The 19982-nt window shown below is 32.6% G+C and overlaps 1 protein-coding gene across 3 annotated transcripts in view; it reads right to left on the bottom strand.

The window, feature by feature from the left end:
• The window catches only part of LOC130895620 (ubiquitin carboxyl-terminal hydrolase 2-like), a 44776-nt gene that overhangs the window by 5417 nt on the left and 19377 nt on the right, over positions 1-19982 (bottom strand). Inside the window, exons 3-7 of one of the 3 annotated variants that reach the window (XM_057803024.1) lie at positions 16913-17208; positions 15001-15038; positions 14395-14652; positions 1234-1609; positions 879-1107 (exon numbers count right to left, since the gene is read on the bottom strand). In XM_057803024.1, the coding sequence (XP_057659007.1) occupies positions 879-1107; positions 1234-1609; positions 14395-14652; positions 15001-15038; positions 16913-17208 (1197 nt within the window). Of the gene's footprint in view, positions 1-878; positions 1108-1233; positions 1610-14394; positions 15039-16912; positions 17209-19982 lie in introns of all 3 variants that reach the window. The other 2 variants (XM_057803023.1, XM_057803026.1) reach the window with 2 other exon arrangements.

Raw genomic sequence — 19982 nt, 5'->3', positions numbered from 1 at the left:
TGACTAGTGATCGAAGGATTTTAGATTGTCCCCGTTGTATGAGAGCTATTCTAGATTTGCTGGCACATCCCCATAATTCTATTCCGTAAGTCCAGATGGGTATGATGACTGCCTTATATAATAAGATTTTATTTTGTATTGAGACTGTTGAACTGTGGAATGTTTGTATCAAAATCCGAATTGTAATACCAACTTTTCCATGACCTAAGATAATGTTGATAGCAGGCTAATTGGTCTGTAGCTGCTTCCCTTGTTTTGGAATGAGGATAATTTCAGATTTTTTTAATTCCTTGCGCAAGTGGTGTAATCTAACTATGGCAATAAATATATATGTTAACATTACTAAAGCTTTAGTGGGCAGTTCTTTTAGCATTATCGGAGTTATCATATCTATTCCTGGTACCGTTTTATTTTCTAAGGATTCAATTTTTTGTTTCATTTCTTTCAGGCTTGTGAGTTTTATTGATGTTTGGCTTTCGCCTGGATTCTTGAGTGGAGTATTAATTATATTGTTATTTATAGGGAAGTCATTGTTTGAAGTGGAAACATTATTGATTTTCTTGAGTATTTAATTGGTTTCCAGACGGAGTGATCGTATCGGTTAAAGTTTGTTGGAAACTTATAAAGATTGCCTATAATAAAACATAAATTTTTGACTCTATAGTCATCATTTTATATATTCCAACAAATTCAAAAACTAATCACAATATTAAAACTGTTTAAACAAGAAAAACCACAATTTAACCGAGAGCCGTTAACTTGTTGGCTTCTTAAAAATTTTAATTTTACATAATACTACTCAATACCATCATATAAATTGCTAAAACTCAACAAAAACATCTTAATACATGATTGTTAAGTGATTTTTTTATATTTACCTAAGTTTTTCATCAATTTCTGTTAATATGGGTTTTGGTTTTTCTTGCACCCTGTTGACGTCTTCATGAAGTCCTTCTAATAGGTAACGAAGGAATTCTTGTGCATCTTGTTGAGCGTATCCCATGAATCTTGGAGCGAATCGCTGAATCTGACTTTTCAATGATGCAGTATTAACCACTCTGTCGGAACCGTCTTCAGACCAAAGCTCTTTAATAACTTCAGCAAATGCTATAAATATAAAAATCAATCTCTAGCTTATCAGATGAAAAATAGAAATAAGTAATAAGATAAATTAAGCAAACCAAATATATCATTTCTTTTCTTTTCTTTCAAATAAAGTAGTGAACGACTTACCTTTAATTAGGGCTCCTTTCATACTGGATATGCTTGTGTTAATATCTCTTATATATGCATCTTTCTTTAAATATTCTAACAGCCACCTAGTGTTGGATAGGCATTGGATAACACTATTCATGAAACATGTGTTACCAATATTTTTAAGGCCATTGAGACCCAAAGATTTTTGGGGAACACCCTCAAAGGACCTGATCGTGGAGTAATTGTTAAGAGCTCTTTCGCCACTACTATCATCATCCGAATAATCTCGGATTCTATTACTGTCTCTCTCACTTGATCGAAGGGATAAGGAATTTGAGTTGATACTATTATTTGCTATTGAATTGGATGGAGATATTGCAGTTTTGGTAAGTTTGGGAGATGTCGATAGATCCTAGAATATAAAACAACAAATATTTAGAAATAACAGATTAATAATTAATTTGAACAATTATTTATAAAATTAACTTCATTCAGAGTTAAAAACAATAAAATATAAATGAATTAAAATATTATAATATAATTAAAAAATTTAAATATATACTTGATTGTAAAAATTTTGTAAAGGTTTTTAGCTCAAGTTCTTTTATTTTCCAACAATTTGTTATATAAATAATATATATATATATATATATATATATATATATATATATATATATATATATATATATAAATAATAATATTTTCGATAGATTTACAGTTTGAATTAATAAAACTGGAGACAAATGTGGAATGTTCTATTATTTTCTTCTGAAATAGTCCATATACCATTCTTTAGTATTTCAAACAGGAGAGATTTTTTGAGAAGACCAAATTATGTAAAAATAATTTGAAAATCACATACATCAAATCTAGAAAATCTGCTAGACAGTATCTGGTATCAATTATATAATTCAACCAGAAAACACCCCACGGTATACTTTTTCTAGTTTTTTACTCCTATGCTTATTTAAAAAAAAATTTTGCAAGAAACTTGAGGTATGTGTTTTCATTTATTCATGCAAAAGATACTTAAGCAAATTATCTGTTAACAAAGTTGTGATTCAAATAATAATTTGCAACAAGTTTTGTCCCAGCAGAAGAATAGCAAAGCAATTAAAAAATCTTTGCAACTAAAATTACATATGTTCAATGGCATCAGAAATACCAGCATAGTACAATGAGGACTGCAGTCAAAACGATGCAAGACTTAAATGATAAAATGGTACAACTACTCATGAACTGTAGTCAAAAGGATGCAAATTTGAAGGATATATCTATAAACAAGTCAATAAAAAGAAACATCTAATTTGGACTAACTACAAATTCAAAAAGATGTCCTAGGCCAACAAATGCAAATTTGAAATGTGTGGATCCAGTGCAAAAGCTAAAGGGTAAAGGAGGTATGTACTGAGACGTCAGTTAAAGCAAGTGTGTGATTATTTGGTCCTACTTTTTAACGCCAGCATAAAGATGAGTGCAATGCACGTTTAATTTGAAACTACTCAGGGGGACAACATTAAAAATAAAGGGGTGACCAATTTATAAAAATATAATAAAGATGAGTACAGTGTATGTTTAATTGGATCATAATTAACATTTTAGCAAGACAACATTGACTTTTTTTGACATTTAAAAGAACAGCATAACTTTGAAATCACTCAGGAGGACAACATTTAAAATAACAGGAGACTCATATGTAAAGAATGACCAATAAATAGTTAAATCATTATATTTACTCAACCTTTGGTAAAATGACATTTATAGGTAGGTAAATACTTTCAAGAGGTATATAGATTTTTTTATATATTAAATGATATCACAGTTTATCCATTCTAGAAATTTAAGCCTATTGAAGACTTCTATTGTATTTCCTTAAAATGTTTGTTTTCGTAGCATATCTAAATTATAACCTTTCCCTTTTATTTTTATTTGAAGGAATCAGAAGTGCTTCCTATCAACAATCCTGAAATCTCAGAAATATGACATAGATTTATTTGCAAAAGCTTATCTATATATTTCGTTGTTAATAAATTTTCCTATTATTAATGTGTCAATGACAAAAAAAAGGTTAGTTCAAAGAAGAAAGTCTACTTTTAGTTAGTCAATTGGGTCAATCAAGGTTGAAAATGTTTTTCAATAAAACATACCATTCTATATAAACAGTAAAATGAAGTATTGCCACCTTTTAAATGAAAACCATTTTGCACGTGAAAACTATCTACTAAACCGATTAAAAATCCATATAAAATAATAAATAGTAAAAGTGTCCAAACGGTAAACAAGAATGAATCGAATGTCATTTTTCTATAAATATGTTCTGCTGAATAGATCTACCTTTTCATCAATTTCGTAACACTTTTTATATAAGAAGCAAAAAACCATTATATCAGGAAATACCACAAAGTTTTGGAATCCACATTTTATCAAAAATTACAAATACCAATTAATTCTAAGTTAATTTTGCCAATACACGCCCCACACTAAAACTGATATCACAGATTATCAATTATGTCAAATAAGATAGCACAGATTATATATTGTTAGTAAAAAAAACTTTATTTGCAAAAAAAATTAATACAAATGGTAGATATATAACAAATTGTCAGGTACAAAAGTGTGTTGTAGTAACCATGTTGAAAAAAATTCTAAAAATAAAACAACCTTTGCAAACGATACAAAAATAAACGTTGCCAAAATTTAGATGATAGATTTTTATGCAAATAGATAAATGCTGCGGTGAATAAAAATAGTATAGTAAAATTAAGAAAATTATTAATTCAAAGACATGTAGAACTGGTACTATGGAATTAATCTGCTAATGAGAAAAATAATCTAAAATAAAGAGCAAATTTTTAAGTATACTAAATTCAGATTATTCGAACAATGACTTTCTATTCTACAAGATAACATCACTATATAGTACAATGATTTTCCGGGAATTTTGATAAATGACAATTTTATAGATTTTGACGTGTTCTTACCGAATTGCAGCTTTGCCACTCGCGCCGCCATATTGGGAAAATGGCGCCAAATGACGCATTTGACAGGAAAAACATCCATACAAAATAATTGTATAGAAAATATCCTACATAAACTTTTTTTCTTCTTAAAATCAATAGTTTCGGTGTACGAGCGCCGTGAAATAAATGAAATGTGAATTGATTTATTTGTGGTGATGCATTGAAGTGAAAAACTTTTGGTGGGATTAAAATCATCAATAGTGGTTCACGATGGTACAACTACGATCTACTCGTCCAACATTTTCATTCAATTTTTTTTTATGTGCTGCTGAGATAACAGCAGAGTTTGTATCTAAGCATAGTCGTTTATGTGACCGTAATATTGTGTATACGAGCTATTAAATAACGAGACTGGTTACGAAAAATTGTTTTATTATAAAAATTATTCTACATTCGAATGCTCCCCTTCAATATACTCCTTCCACTCGCCACACACCTTTCCATACGTTTTATCCATTGATCGAAGCAGTGCTGGAAGTCTACTCTGGTGAGTGCCTTTAGGAGCTCTGCCGTTTTTTGCTTTACCGCTTCCATCAACTCAAATCGGGCCCGTTTCAAGATTTTATCTTCGGATACAAAAAAAAGTCGCACGGTACCAAATCTGTTGATACCGCGGGAGTTCAAGTATTGGAGTGCGCTTACTGGCCAAATACTGCTTCACAGATAGCGCGTTATAGGCAGGTGCGTTGTTCTGGTGCAAAATCCACGAGTTGTTCTTCCACAACTCGGACAGTTTTTTACGAACTCGTTCTCACAGTGTTGCCAAAACTGACAAATAGTAAGTCTGGTTGATAGTCTGACCTTCTGGAACCCACTCAGTCATCACGATACCGTTAATGTCAAAAAAAGATCACCATTGCCTTAAATTTTGATTTGCTCTCTCGGCTATTACTAAAGCGCTTACACCACTCCAAAACACGCGCACGAGATAGAGAATTGTCCCCATAGGCCTCTTGCAACAATTTATAGCACTCAGTCGGGGTTATTTCAATTTAACGAGAAATTTGAGATTTATACGTTGCCCCTGTTTATCGTCACACATGTATTTCGGCACGAGAAAAAAACACGTTCGTTTCAAACCGCTACTGCATAGATACTATAATATGACGGAAACGTGTTTTGGGACGTGCATAGGCAAGATATCTACATACTTATGGTACTACTGGTTTTTTACCCCACCCGTCTAGGGCGATCTCTAGGCGCGCAGTCTCGTTAATTAATAGCCAGACCTCGTAGTGTGTGTGAATTATCGATGAAAAACAGAATTTCAGAACTTGCTCATAAGATTGGAGCCAAGCATTCGTTGAACATCTTGAGCAGGTTAATGATTCAGTCGCAGCTGATGCACAATATCACAATTCTTGCATGAAGAAATTGTAACAAACGCCCCCGACAGAAGAAAGAAAAAAAAAGAGGTCAGTATGCAAGCGAGATTGATTCATTTCTCGAAGAATATCAGTTTTCTTTGGACGAAATAATGGCCAAAATTGAAGGTAATTACCGTCCACACATAAAAACAGTGAAAGCACAACTGTTAAAGATGGTGATGATATTCTAATTACTGTCACTACCAATAAAGCGCCTGTGGTTTATTTTTGAAATACAGGGTTTAAAATATTGACGGAAGCCTGGTACAATGAAAAAAGTTACAACAAGATAGAAGAACGTGAACGTATTGTAAAGGCAGCCGCCGTAATTGTTACAGAGGATATTCGGTCTAGATTGTAGGAGACAAAACATTATTTTCCATCAGACAGGTTTTTTCAAGATGTCGAGTCGGATATACCTGAAACTTTACGAATTTTCTTGGATAGTATAATTTTAAAAAATAAAAGCGCCTCGCTTGACAAATGGAAGAAAAAAAGCATTGCTCTTTGCACATTCTATTATTGCTGCAGCAATGCCGATATATTTTATATCATCGGTTTAGGTCGGAGTAGCAGTATTTTTATTTCAAATTTATGGATCTCGACTATTGTCGGTAGTTTTGGTGCCAATATTCAAAATCTTGGTAGCATTCGTGCGTTATCAGAGATTATACCATCAGTTTCTGATTTATTATGGCTATATGAAAAATGGGTTGACGTGCCTAACATACCTGGATGGAGTGGATTCATGGAACAAGCGACACCAGAACTGCCTTACGAAAAAATTTTTATTGGGTGCTTGCCCTTCATTCATGTTCCACTGAGTGATTACACACAATTTTGACTGCTCTCTTATTTGCTTCTGAAAAATAGTGAGTCAGATGTGGATTAGGCCTACTGGGGATACCACGATAAAAAAACGCATCGCTTTCTCTACCTAAAGGTGGTGAGGAGATATCTGCCGAAACGTATGTTGAAATACACTTTACAGCGCTCGTACGCCGAAACTATTGATTTTAGGACATAAATTGTAGAAAATTTTCTGTATAGATATGTTTTTTCTGTAAAATGCGTCGGAAAGGAGTTATTATCAAAAAATTGCTTTTAGGCGCCATTTTTCCAATATGGTGGCGAGAATGGAAAAGTTCGGTAAGAGCCCGTCAAAATTGCCAATTTTTAACACTGCCAGAAAACTTTCAAAGTAAAAATACCTAATAACTATACTTTATAATAAACAAATATACAATTCTATGGTATAAGATTTACCATGACTGACCTATTAAACTATTAACATCACGTTAAACATACTGGTCATCCCCGAATGTATTGTTTAAATTTCAAAAGTGGAACTGCTTTACATGATTACAAGAAAATAAAATTAAACTACACAAGTTCTACCAAAGTTTTTGACCATTTAATGAAGACATGATGAAATATTGCAACTAATTTAGATCAACAAAACATTTGAAATAATTGCACTTCAATTTGTCTATTATGAATAATAAAAACGCTTGAGAAAATATGACAAAATAAAAATATTTTACAGCAAGGACATCCATATAAATATCTATTCTTCTAGAAAAAATTTTTATATAATCCAGTCCAGGGGAACTAGAATCCTCACTTAGTTTGAAGGACTATAAATTGAGAATGGTTCTAATTAATATTCAGTCTATACGCAACAAAACGGACGAGTTGTATTTGTTTTTGGAGAAGTTGGGGTTCCCACAGATAGTTGCTATTACTGAACAATGGGTACATGAAAATGAACCAGTTTTTATCGAAAAATATAAAGTTATTAGCAGATATGACATATAAAGTTATTAGCAGATATGACAGGGGTAATTCAGCTCACGGCGAAACCCTAATTTTGTCTTCCGGGGAAGACTTCTCGGATGTATCCAATTACGATTTTTTACTAGTAGAAAATGCTTTTGAATTTTCCATAACTCACAGAAAACTATCGATTTATATATTATTTGTATTTATAGACCGCCTAAATCTAATATTCATTTTTTTTTTTCGAGAACCTTCTAAATTTACTCGACTCTCTCCCTACTAAGAGCAGAAGAGTTCTATGTGGTGGTTTTAACATTGACTTTACCAATGATTTTACCATTCGAAAGTCTCTGGAAAATGTTTTTGAGTCATTTCAGCTAAACATGCACGTAGATTTATCAACTTAAATTACTAAAACAACTTCCTCAATTCTAGATTACATAGTGTCAGACTCCCTACCCCATAATGTGAATTACCTAGTAATTAATTCATGTCTTTCTAACCTGTTTTCGCTGGATGTGTAATACCTTGTAAATTTCTTAATAAACACACTCAATTGGTGAGGATTTCCTTTAAGCAAAGCTTCACCAAATTTTTGACGATATTGACTCGAAATTTCCAGACTTTCTCGATAAAATTATCAGGTGCTACAATACAGCATTTCCTCTTCGCCCTCGTAAAACTAATCATCACAAATCATCGACTACGAAAGGAACACGTACATATCCAAAAATATGAGATCACTCTTGTACATTAATAAGTTCATAAACAATCCTCACATCTTCAATTTTATCAATAACTATAGATTATTGTATCGGAAAACTATCAAAGCTATTACAAAAATCGCATTTCGAGAGCTAAAAATTATCGTTCATCAAACACTATTCACCTCGACCCAGACGAACTTAACAATTATTTCGTGAACATAAGTAGGAATATTAGTTTTAAAATATCTCCAAGTCGTGATGCTCTTTCTTTTCTCGTTCCTTCTAAAAGAATCAGTGATAGTCTCTTCCTCAGACCTGTAGATAGATTTAAGCTAGAGCAAACCGTACTCAGCATTCAAAACAAGACTTCCTGCGGCAACGATGGGTTATCAACCAAGTTATTTTTGAATTTTCCAGAAGTGATGATTAACGTTTAATTCTCTAATCAACGAATCGTTTGAAAAGGGGCTTTTCCCGAGCTGTCTAAAAACAGCTATATTTTTTCCCATGCACAGGTGTAGTGAAAAAAATAACACTAATAACTATCGTTCCATTACATTATTACCAATCCTATCGAAGATGATTGAACGACTAATGAAAAATCGTCTATTACCCTTTTTTTCAAACATAAAATTTGATAGATCAATAAATGCACTAATGCCGCTATGTTTTCTGTTCTCAATAAAATATATATCTCACTTGACAATAACTTTTATACAGCTTCGGTTTTATGTGATTTCACTAAGGCATTCGATTGTGTTAATCATTAAATTCTGATTAACAAACTAGAATATTACGGCATCCGAGGTGTTCCCTTAAAATGGTTTGTATCTTACCTTGAATGTCGAAAACAATTGGTAAGATCTAATGGTATGTTTCAAGTAAATTGCCAGCTAACAGCGGCGTACCTCAGGGTTCAGTTTTGGGTCCAGTTATTTTTTTGCTATTCATTAATGATGTCACAGACTTACGAATTAATGGTAAACTCACTTTATTCGCAGATGACACCAGTGTAACCTGGAGTGATCCAGATATACAAGGTTTACATTCCACCATAGGTAAAGATCTCATTATTATTAAGTCTCTGTTTAAACACTAAGAAAAAATTATTTTTATCCTATAAAGAAGCTTCACCAACTCTAAAACTTAACAGTGACTTAATATGATCCTCAAATTTGATCAAGTTTCTTGGTCTACATATTGACGGTGCCCTTCAATAGTCTGTACATGTAGAAAACTTGGCAAAAACATTATTCTCTGCTTGTTTTGCGATTAAAATTGTATCTTAACAGCTCGATTCTTGTGCTGCTTCTACAACTTACTACTTGTTGTTCGAATCGCATCTTCGCTATGGTTTGCCTTTCTAAGGGTCTTGTAGTTTGCACCTCTTCGAATCTATCTTGAAATTACAAATAAGAGCTATTCGTTATACTTTTGGTTTGAGTAGTAGAACACATTGAGAATTCTATTTTAAAAAACACAAAATTTTAACTCTCCTCCCCGCTCTTTTCATTTTAGAATCTGTTTAGTTGGCAAACACTTTCATAACTCAACTGAGAGACCCATCCATACCTACCCTACTAGAAGAAACAATTTGGACATTTACTTAACTATACCCACTTTTGATCTGGTAAAATTCCATCATGTTCAGTGCCAAAAACTTATCAATTAGCTACCTTCAGAATTAAAAATGGCAAATACATTTAATAAGTTTCGAAGATTGACAAAGGCATTTCTGCTTGGAAGATCTTATTATTCTGTGGGAGAATTCTACAATCAACCAAAGACTCAATAGATTGGCATAATTCAATATAGTGTGAAGTAAGATATTATATGTATTGTCCATAAAATTGTAAAATGACAATAAAACTCTTTACTACTGTGAGAAAGATGGGAAGCCGTTCTACTTTGCATCTGATTAGAATAATTTCAATATGTTTCATTTCATACATTTATGAAAAATTATTTGCAAATTAGCGTAACATATTTTCCGAGAGAAAGCATCATCTGATGTATTGTAATAATTGATATAGTCATTTCTCACTGCATGTTTCGTTTCGAAAAATATCCAAGTATCGGTTAGATTTGTCATTTGTATATGCTCCCATGTTTATTTTGGTAGCTGCAAAGTTGCTGGATTAATAACCGCAAAGAATTCAACCACATTCATCTTTGAATCTAGCTGTCTCCTTTTACAAATGATCCCATACCGAACACACATTAACCGACAGATTTTTTTTCAGGCACTCTCTCGTTTGCTGTGTATTCTAAAACTGTTGTTTACAAAATGAATGGGAATTCTAAAAATGTCAACAGAATCCGAACAAATAGGGACAATAAGAATTTCTACTTTGAATGCAGACAAAGACATGTTCGCAAACACTTTCACAACTAAAATGAGAGACCCATTTATGCCTACCCTACTAGAAGAAAGAATTTGGACTTTACTTCTGATCTGGTAAAAAATTCCATCCCTTTCAGCGCTAAAATATTATTCAATCATCTACCTTCAGAATTAAAAATGGCAAATACATTTAATAAGTTCCGAAGATTGATAAAGACATTTCTTCTTGAAAGATCTTATTGTTCTGTGGCAGAATTCTACAATTTACCATAGACTCAAAGGACTGGCACAATTCAATTTAGTGTGAGGTAAGATATTAAATATATTATAATTGTTATATTCAGTCAAATTGTTATTTTATATTTTTATTTTATCTAATATAAAATTGTGTTGCTTTGTCGATGAAATTGTAAAATTTTTTAATGACAATAAAGCTTATCTCTCTTTCTCTCATACTGATATAGTATATGTTTATTAACTCAAAAACATTGATTTCGAAATGTTCGTAGACGCTTTATTAAGAAATTGAAGATAAACCTAATCCTCCTTTTTCAAAACTCAAAATACAAAATTAATATCAAGTAACAAGTTATATGAGGGAATAATTTTTTATATATCGAGATTTTTTTCGTGATAAATTTACTCTTAAATTATATAATGTATTATTCAAAAATAAAAATAACTTACCAGATGTGATTATATAAAACTCTAATCCAATGTGATTATAATTAATATTTTTTTACTGGATGTTATAAAAGAGACCAAAGTAAAACTATATTTAGTATACTATAAGTAACGTACCAAAATATATTTTCTGGCTATTTGACTCCTAATACCTGACTTGTGGATACTACTTGACATTTTTCATAAAATAAAAATTTTGACACTTCATAATGAATGATAAGTAAATATTCTAATTTTCGCCAACTGAATCAACGCGCGCTAGATATTTTACGGGGGTTATTCAATATTTAGATACATTAAACTAATCACATGTGCATATTGTTTAAAAATCTTTCCTATATTATAAAAACGAATTGTTGGTTAAATCTGTACGATTTTTCAATTTAATTATTTCTAATTAAAAGGTATTAATTTGTGAAAAACGAAATAAATATTTAATTTTCCAAAGTAACATAAAAAGCATGTCACAATTTCATAAATACGTGCATTATAGGAAGAAAAAAATACAAGAAGAAGGAATTTGCGAAAATTAAACTGCTTTAAAGAGAAAATATTATATGAAGAATAAGACAATAAAAGAAAAATTAACGAGTACGTGGATTGGTCAACCAACACCAAAAATCACAACTAATGAAGAGATCAGAATATATATTTTGGAGATGAATGATGCAAACAACTTGCTAGTGACGAAAAATTAACTGAATGAGTCTGCAAATAATTAAATAAGAACTCCGTATCTCGAATTAACGTTAATAATTTTATATTTATACCCCAAAAACACTATCGTAAAGATGTTGAATTATGTCATTCCCCGTTTAAATAAAAAGACAAAGTTAGAGAAGTGGAGGAGGTTCAATTCGATATTACATTGTAATAAATAAAACTGCACTTCTGTCTGACGCGCGTTTCTATAACCAAGTTATCGTCTTCAGAGACTGAAGGTAAACAAGTTGAAATAGTTGTATATAATTTTTTTATTTCTTTAATTATTTCTTAGACTTTTTGATATATTAATGCTTCTAAATGTTCTTAATTTTAGGTCTCTTCTGTTTTAAAATTAGTTTTATTAAAATAATTTTTAATAATAATTTATAAACATATTTTTATAAAGACTGAAGTTGAGTTAAAACCTAAATTTTTTTCAATCTTTCAAAAATTATTGAAAAAAAAAACTAATTTTAAAACAGAAAAGACCTAAAATCAAGAACATTTAGAAGCATTAAATTTTTTATTAGTTTGGTAATCAAATATTCAATAAGCATAAAAACAGAAATTGCTGAAATGAGACATGGTGTGTTGAATTCTGTAAAGAAAATGGAATTTTTGTGATATCAAAACGAATGGAGATATTTAGAAATTAGAGAAGGTTTTACCATAAAAGTATTTGTTTTAAGATGATTAGCGTTAATGTCGAGGTAAATATTGGGCTTTGCATAGAGAGTGAGAAATGCTTTATTGTCAAAAAATTGTTACAATTTGTAAATAAAAGCTTGTAAAAACTAAAAACCAAACATAAAAATAACTAAATAAAGATACAAATAAAATAAAATTTCAATATACGGAAGAAAACCACAATGGCTAACAAAATTATAGGTAATAGTAACAACTGTAGTACTGCAATTTGTTGATTAAAATATTATGATTAACACAATCAAAAGCCTTAGAAAAATCACAAAAAGTTGTTGCAGTGGAGTGATAGCTGTTTAGGCTGGAGTAGACATTATTTAGGAGGGAGAATATAGCATCACTTGTGTATTTGTTACTTAAAAACCCAAATTGATGGCTAGTAAGTATTTTATATTTAGATAGAAATGATAAAAGACTCTTTTTGACCAATATTTCAATGATCTTAGAGTGCAATTGGGCGATAAATACAATCCTTGATTTTTATCTCCTCCTTTATGCAGAGGTATAATTGTAGCCTAATAAACGTTAATTAAAGTGGTAGGATCATTTAATGTGCAATCTGACAGACTCGAAAACATTTTTAATGTAAATCCATCAGTTCCAGATGAGTATTTAAAAAAACAGGTGAACCCCCTCTTCAGAGTGTGGCTTGCCCTGCTACCCTCTCCTGTAATTCACTATAAATCGACGGTGTATAATATAAAGTTTTTCCAAATTAGAACTAAAGCTATATGTTACATGAAAGAAAAAATATATATGGATAAAAAATCAATAGGACAGAACAGGAATCAGTTTATTTGTTACTTCAAAAAGGAATTCATTGTCCCTTGTCAAGGAACACCAAATGAATCGCCTTCCAAATCCAAACATTTGGCTTGGTTTATGAAAAATTTCTAATATTACCAACGAACTAAAGCCAAGTCGATCTGGAGTTGGTATGAGCGTCAAAAAGCGTCATATTTGTTCAAGAAAGATAAGGCATTACATTTATATAAAGTGTTATGTTACATCTGCCAAGAGCATGCTGCTCAGAGCTGCACGGAATGTAGAGCTCAAGATAGCGAAGGAATTGTCGTTGATATTTGATTTTTTTATAGTTTTTCTTTTCAATAAAAAAACGTAGTTTGACGTTTTCTTCAAATAGGTATCCATTTTTATAGTTTTGAATATTATTTGTGAATTCGTATTAGGTGCAATAATAGAATAAAAATGTTTTCAAAAAAATGGGGTACACCATCAGCAGTATACCAGTTTTGTAACTTTTTCTCAGTGAAGGAACTAAAATACTAATATCAAACTAAAAGTGAAAAATAATTCTTAGAATTAGAATAAATTTACTGGTAAAAAAATTAATATTTTCTTAATAATCCTCCGACTCAAATCTATTAATTTCCATAACATTTATTTTTTAGGAGATGGACCAATATGTAACTGGGTAGAAAGTAAAGGCTGTGGGAATGTTTTCAACCTCAATTGCATGTTGACTTTGAAAAATGCTTCCTTATGCCCACCCATTAACAAATTGACAAAAAAAATTCTAAGCAAAGGTCCACATGCAATATATGAACTTTAAATTGGTAACATTCGATTGAATAAGAAAGAAAAATCATACAGCACAGCAAAAAATAAAACAATTAACCAACAAAACGTTTTTGATTAGTTAAATTTGTTCATAGAAGTATAGCATCAAAATTTTTTATATGGTTGCAATTCGATGGGAATAAATATACCAAATCTTCTTTAATAGCATGTTTTTTTCTTAAAAAATGATTTTTACGAGTACAAATTACCATTTTTCTAAACAAATGTTAATGCAAACAAAATTCCAACTTCAAGATACCGAATATTATTTCAACAAGAATTTTAGTTGATAAATTGTGAGTACTTACGTTGGTTTGGATCACTTTGCTAATATATTCCTTGTTATCCATATCATTTTTAGAAATGTCTTTTTGTTCTTGTTGAGTATCATCGCCTCTCTGAAAATCTTTAGTCGAAATTGAAATGTACGAAGAAAAGTTATTAACTCTCGAATTATTTTTAGAGAGGGAATGGCCGCTTCTTGTTTCTTCAGTTACTCCGTTCCTATCGACTTCTGACCCATTTTTTAGTTCAGCTTCTTCATTTACTTCCAATTTTGAATTTGACTGCAAAACATCGGGGTTATTTTGACACTTGTTATTGGAGGAAATGTCATTTTTTTTGGTCATCGAAACATTGTTACTAGATTTTTTTACACTGATTGATTTTGCTTTGGTGCTTAATGGTTTCACCCCATTGGTCAATTCAGATATTTTGGATTTAACCTCTGGTGTCTTATTGGCGAGGTTAGTTCCATTTTTCACTGTTCTGGAGAGTTTATCGTCAAACTTTTTACACAAATCGGCTACTGAAGCGCGGTTGCCGTTATCATCTTCATCAGTCAAATTGTCTGTATTAGTATTGTTAGAGTATGCCACACTGTTAGTATAAATACCTTCCAATCGGTCGTTTACCTTTTTCTTTGACGCCTTCAATTCTAGTGGAGGTAAACCTGAAAATAAAAAGTATATAAATATACCTGGCTGATTAACCATACATTTCTTTTGAATGTCAACAAAATTGAACAATCTAACGAATTGTCAAATTCAACTCATGATTCAAAAATACCCGCAGTGGGATAAACCTTAAGTTTTTTTGGGGTTTGTGAACTTATTTGATCGATTTTAGACCTTATTCTTATTATTTTATTGCTTCTTAAAGAGTCATACTAAAAGACAGTGTACACAAGCAGTAAATATAATTTGAAATGCTGGGAATTTGGAAACTTGTGGGAAATGAGTAGCCCTTTTTATCTAATTAAATGAGGTTAACTCCACCTAAAGCTTAAGTCTGTCCTAGTATCTCTCAGTTCCACTGGATTATCACTTTACAACCTACTCATGTTTGATAAACTTGAACACAACAGTGGAAATTAATGTCAAAAAAAAACTGCCGTAATTTAAGCACAAGGAAATAGTAATATTGATACAAATCATCAATGCAATAATGAGAGTATGTTATTTTTCAGCACAGTGGAATCTTTCTAGAAATTGACGGAAAATATTTAATACCTAACCACAAATTTCAAGACAAAGCACTCCACTATTGAGCAAGTGCTCAGAGTTGTAGAAATCATTCAACAAACTTTTCAAGAAAAAACTTATCACAATGCTACATTTTTAGATGTTAGTTAAGCTTTTGACACCCCGGACTATTATTCAAACATAAAAACCAGATTTCCCATGCACTGTATGTTGTCTTAAAGTCGTACCTTGAAGAAAGACACTTTCAAGTAAAATATGCTGACTACACTACTCAAAAATTCATGGAATAAATTCCGGAGTTATTCAAGGAAGTGTTCTTGGCCTAATTTTATAAACTCACTTCACCCCTGATTTCCATTAAATGATGGTTCATTAACAGTCGCCTTCGCAGATGATACTACTATACTAGTTGAAGACCAGAAACTGGAATGGTCCTCTAAATTACTTCAGCATATACAAGAATGGGCGAAAAAATGGAGAATACTAATTAATGAATAAAACTCCTGAATGACACCAGATTTTATAAATAAAGATACCAGCCTTAAATCAATGTTATTATTTATGAATGATAAAGTCAATTATTTCAATAGTTTTGGTTATTTTCTACAATTCATCTTTTTGTGACTGAAAAATTGGTGGAAATGAACCTGAAATTGATTGCCCAAACAACCATGAAATAAGCAAGGTTAGCTGAATCTCTTCGGTCTTCACACCTGGTCACACAAAGATAACAAGTTCTGAAGAGGCCAACATAGTCGCCAGAAAAGGAGCAAATACGCTTATTATTGAACCAAAGCTTTCTTATAGTGTAGGAAAATATTCCTATAAGAAAAAGTTTTCGAATAAAAAGGAAACCAAAACAAAAAGACTTTGGTGGTGTCTTTCTGGGCTAGATAACTCCAAAAATTGAGATATAAGCAAAAACAATCTACATTAGCTTCCTCCACCACATAGGAACTTAATGCGATTAAGTCTAGTAGATTCTGTTGACAGCTCTAATAGGAGCGCATATTAAATCTTAAGGATACACTGTGATGTACCCACCTACCATTCATCTTTCTGTTTCCGACACAAGTCTTCCTATTTTACTCTAATCTAATGTCGATATAAACATGTAAAGTAAATTCAAAATCAAAGTCCTATCAAACTGAACATACTGTTTACACTACCACTACGCCAAAACTCACAATTACACTGCCGACGCACGTTTTAATAACGAGGTATGATGATATTGTAAAATACTTCTAGGAGCTATTCTGTAAATGACCTACAAAAATATGGGATGTGCTAGATACAAATTAAATTTATCTTTTTGCTCTATTTGGTTGTTGTGATAACTTACCAATATCATTATTAGACTTAGATCTGGCGATATTTTCATTCTTTCTCATGCAAGCAGGCACGTAATTGGCTGGTGAATATTTGTTTCTCAATTCCGCAACGGAATCAATGACGTTGGCCGTTGATAACCTATCACCTCTTGTCAACGAACTATCCCTTCGAGAATAATCAGAAATGGAGTTTTCTCTTATAGAACTTATTCCGGAATCCCTGGAAATCGAGTCGCGCTTAATGCTCGGTTCTCGGGATTCTTCTCTGAATCTTGTTGTAACCCCGTCTTCATTTATAGAACCAGATCTGCACAAAAAATATTTAAATAGAACTAGAAATTATTATTGGATCTAGACAATTCATATATTCATTAAACATTATTCTAAAAAGTGGGTTGAAATTCCATAATTTAATCTTATCTATTGTGCACTTGTCTCTTTTGATAATTCATAACATAAAAATAAAGCAGAGCTAAATTGAATATCCAAAATAGTTGTCAGTAGTACGAACAGAATCAAGTTCCAAATAGTAAAAATAACAAATAAATTATAAAATTAATTTTTTTCTCGTATAGACCATATTGGTTGTTATAAAATGACTGCCGGTTATGAGCAAATGTGTAATATTTTCCTATAATTTTTTTAATTTTCGCCTCATTTGATTATATGTTATACTGAGCACACTTCAGAGACTGAAGGTAAACTAAAACCTAATAACTTGACTCATCTGTTTAATACTGAATTTTTCCACAAATAAACCTCCCGCGAAAAGTAATTCCAGCGAGAAAAAACTCCTTGGCGGGAATCCTTCCATTCATTCCTTGACTACTAAACTATAGAGTGGACTGTAAGGAATTGGCCCTTTATCCCTATTTAAGCTACTCTTAAATCTAGCATTTTCGATGCTTTCAAATGCATCCAACAATTGATTAAATTAATAATATATATTGTAATTAATAATATTTATGTCATAGTTTTGACTGGAATCAGAATTGGCAATATTTGATTTTTCGGTCCGTCCATATTTTAAGTGCTCTTTAAACCGGGCAATAACGGAGCTCTTCGTCTGACCAATATACCTCCCGTCACAATCACCACAACTAATATCACTTATACCACCCTTTTTCAAATTTGGGAGTTTTTCCCTTAGGTTGCCCAACAATTGCTTTAACCCTCCAAAGCCTAGTGTGATGTTTGTCACAATAGAAGGTATCCCATCCCCCTTTTTATTTTTCCATTGTTTGGGGTTAATCACCGGTGCGTCTACCGGCAGGAGGCTCCGCTAGTCTGTTTTGGGCAAGTAGCGATTTTGAACATTCAGTATTCGTATTTCTATTGCAATTTGAAAATTGGCCTACAATGAATTTCTATCTTGATGTATGGTGAGTCATTTTATGTTATTACGAAGATGTATTGATATCTAGTTAGCCTAGACCAGTTCCATGCATTAACAAAATATTGCGTTACCATAGCAACATACAATAACTTATTAGAAGTGTCAGTGTAAAGTTTGACGTCAAAAAAGTAAACCAGAGTTACGCAATAAATTAAAAAAAGATGTCCACCGAAATTGTGAAAATCAAAAAATTGGAGTAACGAGCCATCATCAAGTACCCGTATTTAAAAGGGTTAAGAAGTAAGCAGATTCACGAAGATATGCTTAATACTCTTAATGAACAATGTCCTTCGTATGCGACCGTGAAAAATTGGACTGCAAGCTTCAAAATAGGTAAATTTTCCATTGAAGTTGATGGCCGATCGGGAAGGCCAGTTTCTGTGTCAGTCCCCGAAAATATCGATGCAGTTCATGACATGATTTTATCAGACCGTCGAATTGGGCTAAAACGGATATTTGAAGCACTTAATATTTCATACGAACGCGTTCATCATATAGTTCACGTCAATTTGGATATGAGAAAAATTGCTGCAAAATGGATCCCCAAATGTTTGAATGTTGACCAAAAGCGTGCAAGGGTAGAAGCATCGCGTTCGATCTGTGCTCGATTTGATAACGATGTAGACTTCTTAAATCGAATTGTTACTATAGATGAGACTTGGGTACATTTATACGATCCAGAAACAAAGCAACAATCGATGGAATGGCGTTACTCTGGTTCTCCAAGACCTAAGAAGTTTTGTGTCCAAAAATCTGCTGGAAAAGATCTTACTTCAGTTTTTTTGGATTGTCATGGAGTTTTCATAGCTTTTAACGGTTTTCGAAATAGCCTCTCAAGTTATCTTAATCCTTGTTTGCCTTTTTAAAAATGGAATTACAATCATAGCTTATAGGTATAAAGGGTTTGTCCGGAAAGTAATAGGACTGATTTTCTTCCGCCGCGATTGTACTTCAGAGCGTGCGCGCACCGACTGGATTCGGTAGAGGGCGTTCCTAGCTAACAAACGAGCGGCTGGTCAGTTGTCTGCGAGCACCTGGATAGTCAGGACAGGTATTTTCGCGCGACGTGTTTCTGTGAGTTGTGCAAGCCGAAAATGCAGCGTTCGTTAGAGCAGAGGTACGCGATTAAATTCTGTGTGAAACTCGGTAAATCTGCGACAGAGACGTTTGATATGATCAAGCAGGCTTACCCAGATGTTGCTTTAGCAAGAGTGGTGTGTTTCGGTGGCACCAGGCCTTTTTGGAGGGCCGGGAAGAGGTCGCCGATGAAGACCGTGCTGGAAGACCTTCGACTTCGACAAACACCGACAATGTGACTCGTGTGCGCAAAGTTTTGAACACAGACCGTCGACTAAGTATTCGTTTGATTGCCCCGATGTTAAATTTACCAAAATCTGTGGTTCATGACATTGTAACGGTGCATTTGAACATGCGCAAGGTGTGCGCGAAGATGGTCCCAAAAGTGCTCACTGACGACCTGACTAAGGCCGGCATTCCAACGCTTCCGCAGCCGCCCTACAGCCCAGATGTGGCCCCCCCAGACTTTTTTTGTTTCCTCGCCTGAAAAGGCCGATGAAAGGCAAGCATTTCGAGAGAGGATCCAAGCAGCATGCACCGCGGCTCTCAAGGCTATTCCGGAGAATGCCTTCAATGCTTGGAAATCGCGCTGGAAGCGCTGCATCGAC

This window comes from Diorhabda carinulata, chromosome 6 (assembly GCF_026250575.1).
Source record: "Diorhabda carinulata isolate Delta chromosome 6, icDioCari1.1, whole genome shotgun sequence".
NCBI classification, from domain to species: domain Eukaryota; kingdom Metazoa; phylum Arthropoda; class Insecta; order Coleoptera; family Chrysomelidae; genus Diorhabda; species Diorhabda carinulata.
Note: the sequence above shows the minus strand (reverse complement) of the source record. Positions and strands in the feature narration are given on the sequence as shown.